The following is an 8,411-nucleotide window of genomic DNA, read 5'->3' on the forward strand; positions in this document are numbered from 1 at the left end:
GCGCTAGTTAGCTGCGTAATTCGAGGAAGCAAAGAGGAAGCTTTTGGAAGGTGGTTGGTCCAGGGTTTGCGGACTAGTGTAAGTTTTATTGTGTAAAGTTGTTTATATTATATTATATTATAGTTGTGTATTTTATAGTGGGGCCTAGTATACTTCTTTTCGAAGTTATACTAGGGGGTTTAACTTTGAGTTTGGAATTTGTTGAAAAGAGTTTTAAAAGAAAGTGAAAAATTATTTATGGAATTTGGATATCTTATTTCTAGAACTATAACCTTAAAAGATCTTGTAGTAGTTTGGGGTCATAAATAATAATTATCTTCCACTGGCATTTGCATTTCGATTTAACAGGTTAATTTGGATTGAGGTTTTATAGTGACGACCAAATCCTCTGACCCCGGATTTGGGGGGCGTTACACGTATAATATTTACTCACCCATTTCACTATTTCTTTCTTCATATCTGGCCACCAATAGTTTTCTTTCAGATCTCGATACATCTTTGTGTTCCCTGGATGAATGGAATATCTTGAGTTATAAGTGTATCGTAAGATTTCTTCCTTCAATTCTGGTACATTAGGTATCCAGATCCTCGAGGAAAATCGTAAAATTCCCTTATCATCTTTCTGACTTGTAATTTCTTCTCCGATTAAGCTGTCATTTTCATGACTCATTATTTCCTCTTGACATCTTTGAATCTTTTCTAACAGCTCTAGTTGAAATGTCATTGTATTGTTCGTGTTAGTGGACTCTTCTGGAATACGAACCTCAATCTCTAATTTCTCAAAATCTCTGACCAATTCTTCTGAAATAGTTAACATATTCAATCTTTCTTTTTGGATCAACGCATCTACTACAATGTTTGCTTTTCTTGGATGATAGTTCATTGATACATCATAGTCCTTGATTAATTCTAGCAAACGTCGTTGTCTCGTGTTGAGCTCCTTATGTGTAAAAATATACTTCGGACTTTGGTGATCAGTATAAATTTCACACTTTTCGCCATAAAGATAATGTTTCCAAAGTTTCAGTGCAAAAACAATTGCAGCTAATTCCAGGTCATGTGTCAGATAATTCTGCTCATGAGGTTTTAATTGTCGAGAAGCATATACAATTACATTACCGTGATGCATCAATACGCATCCAAGTCTTCGGTAGGAAGCGTCGCTATAAATAACAAAATTTCCTTGGTCGTCCGGTAGCACAAGCATAGGTGCGGTCACCATTCATTTCTTTAATTCTCTAAAACTTTCCTCACATTTTTCATCCCATATGGACTTTTCATTCTTTCGAGTCAATTTGGTTAACGGCATAGCTATCTTTGCAAAATTTTTAACGAATCTTCGATAATAACTAGCCAATTCCAAGAAACTCCTAAACTATATCGGTGTCTTTGGTCTATCCCAGTTCAACACAACTTCAATCTTTGCTGGATCGACTTTAATTCCTTCGATACTGATTATATGGCCCAGAAATTGCACTTCTCTTAAGCACTTCGAAACTTCACGTAAAGTTGTTCTTTTCTTAAGATTTCCAAAGTGATTCTTAAATGCTCGGCATGTTCTTCCTCGGTCCTTCAGTAAATCAAGATGTCATCAATAAATACAATCACGAATTGGTCCAAGTACTTCTTGAACACTCAGTTCATTAAATCCATGAATGTCGTTGATACATTAGTCAAGCCAAATGCCATTACGAGAAACTCATAGTGTCCAACCTGGTACGAAAAGCAGTTTTGGGATTATCTTCGACCTTGATCTTCAAGTGATAGTACCCTGATCGCAAATCAATCTTAGAAAACCATGATGCTCCTTTCAGTTGATCAAACAAATCATCAATCATTGGTAAATGATACTTATTTTTGATAGTTAACTTATTCAACTCACGGTAATCGATACATAGTCGTATGCTACCGTCCTTCTTCTTAACAAACAGTACCGGGGAATCCCATGGGGATACACTAGGTCTTATAATTCCTTTGTCCTGAAGATCTTGTAATTGCATCGCCAGTTCTTTCATTTCAAGTGGTTCCATTCGATACGGAGCTTTCAAAACTGGTTCCGTGCCTGGTGCCAAATCGAAACTAAACTCGATTTCTCAATCTGGCGGCAATCCTGGAAGTTCATCTGGAAATACATCGGAAAACTTGCACACAAAGGGAATGTCTTCAATTCTTGGACTTTTCTTTTCCGTATCCAATACATAGGATGAATAAGCTTTACATATTTGGCGTATCAATCGTTTAGTCTGCATCATTTTCGGGAACCTTTATCTCTGTTTCTCACCTCTAAATATTACTGTTTCATTATCCGCAGTTCGCAATTTCACCTTCTTATTCCCATAGTCGATTTCAGTATTATGACTGGCCAACCAATCAATTCCTAAGATAAAATCAAATTCTTCTAACTTTAAAGGTATCAAGTCAACAGAGAAGTGACGCCCTGCTATTACGACATCACACTCTGGACACACCCGATCTACGGGAACTTGATCATCATTCGCTAACTTTATAATTAATGTCTCGCCCAACCATTGAATTTCACAGCATATCTTATTGATAAATTCTTCAGAAATTAAATATCTTGTTGATCCAGAGTCAATCAATATTTTTGCATCTACAGAATTCACAGAAAGCGTACCTACAACTATACTGGGATTCTGCACAGCTTCCTTCATTATCATATTAAAAGTCCTTGCCTTAGGTTGATTCTGCTCTGGTGGTGGAAGTAGTGCCAATACTCTCGGAACACTGGCTGCCATAGTTGGTTCTCTACAATCCCTGGCAATATGCCCTTTCTTCCTGCACTAGAAACATGTAACATCTATCTTTCACATTGGGCATTCATTGTAGTAGTGCCCTTTCTGTTTACACCTGAAGCACGTCACACTGGCTTTATTGTGGACGTCCGTATGCTTCTGACCACATGTCTTACAATAAGGTAGTAGCGGTCTGATGATTTTCTGCTGGTTTGGGGCATGGAAATGATTACCTGTCCTCTGATTATCTTGTTCTGATCTTTTCAAATTTGTATTTGTCCGAGCTTGAAATCTCGGCTTCCTGTTGAATGGGTTCTGAAAATTTCCTTGTTCCTTTTCATTCTGGGACATTTCACTTTCTCCTTCAATAATCATGGCCTTCTGAACCACGGCCGTATATGTCGTTAGTTCAAATACTGCCACTCCACTGTGAATCCATGGTTTTAGCCCTTGCTGGAATCTTTTGGCCCGCTTTTCCTCAATGTAAACTTGTTCCGGAACAAACCTAGACAACTCAGTAAACTTGGGTTCATACTCAGTTACTGACATATTCCTCTGATTTAACTCCTAGAACTTGATTTTTATTTGATTCTTCATGTAACGGGAAAAGTACTTTTCAATACACAGCTCGGTAAACCTATTCCAAGTTACGATACCATTACCTTTTAAAGCCCTCTTGAATTCCCACCAATAATTAACTTCTCCCTTTAGAAAACAACTAGCGAAATCAGTCAGATCCACTTCCACTTTCACTAGCGTGAATGCTTTTTCTATCTCTTTCCACCACTCTATCCTTAGTATGGTCCGTTGTGCCCTCAAATTCTGGAGGCTCTACGGATTGAAACTGCTTAAAAGTGACTGCAGGCACAACCTGTGGTACTTGTGGCTCAGGACGAGGTGGCTGTTGTAGCATCTGCTGCTGAAACTGTTGTTATTGTTGTTGCATCTGTTGCTGCATTATTACCATTTATTTTTGCATCAGATGGAACATTTGGTTCATGGTGTTATTATTTTATTTCTCAGAATTTCTATTTGAACTCTCAGTTCTGGTCTTTCTTTTTGGTCATTTTTCTGATAATAGAACAATTCTTTTAATAATTTTGTTCAGCAGTTGAGAGTAAATAAAGAAACAATTTGATTTTTATTAAAACAAGAAATTTAAACAGTTTAAAATTTTAAGCAAATCATTTGAAAAAATTTAAAATTTTAAATAAATAGACTAAAAAACATTATTTTAAATATTTCATTTATCTTTTCAGAATTAAACAGAATTAAAAAATATGGAAAGACTATAAAATAGTAAGGTAAATGTAAATGATGTAAAGACTGAAAATTAAATAAATAAAGAAAAAGAGGTTGAAAAAGGTTTATTTTGTAAAACAAACAGCAGCATCAAGTGTTAATGCTTGGTATAAAAAGGTCTGTCATAACTGCTGTCGATACACATCAAAACTGGTAACTACACATATCTAGTCTCGTTATAGCTATATCTGCCTCTATATACATATAGCAGCTATAATATAAGATCCCTGCCTAAATGTCCTGCCTCAGAAACCCGGTGGAATACGGTTCATCTCATGCCGGAGGGTCTCTGGAACAGACTGGATAAGTCGGGTAGCTCTGTGGAACTCTGCATATGTGTGCCTACCATCATGAAGTAACTCATCCAGCTTGCGAGTGGCTGCATGGTAAATCCATTGAAGTCTCTCCCTCTAGAAGTAGTCAGGCTAGAGTGTTACCAATGGACCTCTCTCTCTGTGCTCAAACAGTCCCAATATCGCATGGCACTGGGATCTACAATACTGCATCTCATCATGCATACAGTTGAACTCATGGTATGGTATGGTGCGTGACTCCCTAATCTCATCTACTGACTCTCTGGAAAGAACTCTGTCAATCCCAGCAATAACATGTGGAAAACCCAACTGCAAATCTACATCAAGGTCTCCTATACCCTCAACAGGTGCCGTTTGAAAGATCTTTGGGGCTAGGGCATATACAGGTAATGGAATTGGTACTACTGCCGGCTGTAACTCTGGCTTGACCACTGGTAAGAACTAGTACTGAGGAGATAATGGTAATGGTAGCAGTGGCTCAAAGAACTCCATAAGATCAAACATCTCCACTAGGTCTAGTAACTGCTCTAGGGGTGGTACTACCTGCTCTAATGGTAATAGCTAGGGTGGTAACTGCATCGGAGGCTCTACAGATACCGGGGGAACTACTGGTACAGGCGGTGTTGTAACTGTCCTCTCAAACGATGAAGCCATCAAATAATATAACCAAAACACAAGAAAGAAAATGTCAACTTAACATTCCTAAAACTTAAAATTTCCTAACCTTAAAAGATAACAAAACTCGAACAATCCTATTCATGTCTTATGTGATCTTCTTATCTTATCATAATCCTTATATTGTTGTCTCAGGGGCCAAAACCTACAGCGTTGATACCAAACTGTAACGCCCTCCAAATCTGGGGTCTAGATCTGGGGGTTACTTGCCAATTACTAACATGATACAAACCTGTTCAACATTTATACAAACATATATCCAACTCCTTTTCATCTGTCCAGTATCGTTAAGGTTTAGATATGAAGATAAGAAAAAAAACACTATATTTATTACAATCCCAAATTCAAAGTCTCATAAAACACTATTTATTACAAACTAACTTTCTAAATAAGTTTTTAAATTCCATTTTTTTATTCAAACACATAATACATCTATCTACACTACACTGCCCAGAAAACTCAAAACTCTCTTCATTTATCGGGATTAGCACCATTGGTGTCATTGGATTCTGCTTCTTGACTCGTTTCTTTATCACTCGGGTACAAATGGGTTTCATTATCTTCCTTAACTGAAAAACAAAGTGAATAACAACAATAGGGGTGAGTCATAATTGATCAGCAAGTCCACAATATATATATACAATATTATCAGAAAGATAAATGAAACAGTAATCTGATTTTATATGTAACTATGCATCTCTTTAACGGAATATGAAGGCCACTATCGGCGATTATCAATAAACTAGACTGGAAACAAGATCAACATTCGCACCCATGTCCAGCTGATCAGTCAGAATACAGTGCAGATCTATACCTAACTGTATAGATCCATTCGGGTACCCAGGCTCTATGGCCCAATACAGGGATCCGGATAATTTCTGGCCCATAAGATCCAGTTTATACCTGGTCTTTATCATCACCATACGGTCCACAGATTAGCATCCTGAACAATCAGTATGCTTTGATGTATCCCAATATCAAAATATATCAAGATATATGTATAGTATGTAATCTATTGGAATATGAATAAAATATTCATCGTATCAAGGGAAATCAAGAATCAAAATAAAATTAGAAGCAGAAGAACAGTAATTGTGTATTAGTGTTTGTGAACAGGAATTATCAATACTATTCTGAATTTAGAATAGGGGAAAACCTTGCATGTTACGCGATCTACAGCAAATATATCCCAGTTCCCTAACACTGGCCTGATCTGACTTGTTGGATTTGTGTCTATCAAAGAAAGATACTCATTTAGTTGACTAATATCTTAATTATATCTCGATTCGACTTCATGTAGCTCTTATCGTCTACCCATACGATTACAACTGACTCGTATAATAGTTATCCGACAATTAAGACTCGATTAACCACATAAATCACATGGAACATAATCATATAATCATTCTAGGTTTAAAAATATTTTTAGAATTGAAATCTGATCAATATTCGTATTACTGAACAATATATGACTTGTTTCCTACTTTTTAGGATTTATTAGACTCATCTCTATAATTAATAGGGTCTATAAGGAAATAAATATCGAAAGCTGACTTTGTTTCAGAAGAAATTAAGAGTTAAAACTATTTTTATTGAAAACATAACATTTTTATGAGTCTAAGGGCTTTCGTTTTGTTTAAAACGGATAGACGGTTCAATTATTAATCGTTAAATAAGAATGAATCAATTTATTATTCAAAATAATCAAATATTCAAAGTAATTGAACCTCAAATATATTTTTAGATAATTATTTTGGAAAAATCTGAATTAAAAATGATTTTTCCATAATTTTTGGAATTAAAATAGATTTAAAATGAATTATTCAAAATAAACTGATTAATTATTAAAATAATTAATTAATTTCAATAATTATTAAATAAAGAAATTAATAATTTTGAATTTTTAACCGGGTTGAACCCGGGTCTGCAAGAACAGAAAATGGGTCAGGATGAATGCAGAATTCGGTGAGGATTCGGGTCACCGACTGTTTTTTGGCCACCTCAATTGGACTAATCCAGACATCGTTTCATCACGTTTTTAGGTGATTTTCATTCCCCAACGACCCAGAAACATATACAACCCTCCAACTGTAACTGATAACTTTCAGGTTATCTTCTCCGGCCAAAACCTGAAGAACTCCGACGAGCTTCTGCAGATTCTGATGAACTCGATTCCTGGTGAGTTTGTGCTTCGTTTAGGTCGATTCTTACACGATTTTCATTCAAAAACACTTTAGAAACTCGATTATATTAACCTTTAATCCAAGTAACCCCTACAACTTTCCGGCCAAAATTCATTTTGCTTTATTCGTAAATGAAATCACGTGTTTTATATGTCAAATTAAAGGTATAAACTAACACAATCAAACCCCTATATTCGATCATATCTCAGATATCCCTAAAATCAAACACTATTAAATAAAAATTTACATAAATCCTAAAATTCGAATTCCACTAACTAGCTATCATTTGATGAAATCAAACACATAAGTCGACTAAAAAAATTCAAACAAAGCTATATCAATCATCCGAAACATTCAATAACCCCTAGAACTAAAAGTCCTAATTTCAGTTATGAACCCTAAAATCAAAATAAAAAATACACGAATCAAAACATGAAATTGATCACAAAATCAAATAGAACAACTCAAATTCTTCAATTTGAGTACTTAGATCACTATGATTGGTGCTCAGAATCCTAAGAAATCAAGGTTTGATTCTTTACCCGAAATCACAAACCCGACCCGTTCTTCAAAGAATTTTGCAGAATTTTCAGATTTTTTATAATTTAATTATAATTAATTAATAAAAATTAGGCTATTTATAGCAGTAAAAGTAATACTCCTAATTAAAATTAAGGCTCTAATTATACTCCCAATAAAATTAATTGGCCTTAATTAATAATTCTTGAGTAATAATTTTAAAAATTTTAATATTAAATATATACAACAGTATGCCAAATTTTCCCAAAAATTGTGAATAATTCAAAAATGTAAAAAATTAAAAATTTGACATTCCCATTATTTTATAAAAATAAAAATATAATTTTTGTGGGATTTTTAGCACCCGAAGGGGCTCGAAAAAGGCATTTTTCGCGAAACGATAATATTTTTAGATTAACTGGATTTTCAGAATATCGATATGGTACAAGCTATACTTGGAAAAATAAGGCCTATTATTTTTTAAAAAATATCAGCTACTAATTCAAATTTTGGATCGTATAACTTTTAATATAAAAGCATTTAACACAAAATAATATACCCGATAATTACCAAGAAAATACCCTGACTACACAGAAGACATATATCATATAGCAACTAAGGTTTTACGATGAAACACACTTAACGACACAATAAAATACATAATT

At 34.7% G+C, this 8,411-nt stretch overlaps 1 protein-coding gene across 1 annotated transcript; it reads right to left on the bottom strand.

Annotated features, from left to right (window-relative positions):
- Positions 1-2,264: 2,264 nt before the first annotated feature.
- On the bottom strand, positions 2,265-3,302 carry LOC141685385 (uncharacterized). The gene is made up of 2 exons (XM_074490489.1): positions 2,869-3,302; positions 2,265-2,796 (listed from the first exon to the last, which is right to left on the bottom strand). Exons 1-2 carry the CDS (start codon positions 3,300-3,302, stop codon positions 2,265-2,267), a joined length of 966 nt encoding a protein of 321 aa, XP_074346590.1.
- Positions 3,303-8,411: the final 5,109 nt, after the last annotated feature.

The sequence above is a fragment of the Apium graveolens genome, chromosome 9 (genome assembly GCF_009905375.1).
Source record: "Apium graveolens cultivar Ventura chromosome 9, ASM990537v1, whole genome shotgun sequence".
Classification (NCBI taxonomy): domain Eukaryota; kingdom Viridiplantae; phylum Streptophyta; class Magnoliopsida; order Apiales; family Apiaceae; genus Apium; species Apium graveolens.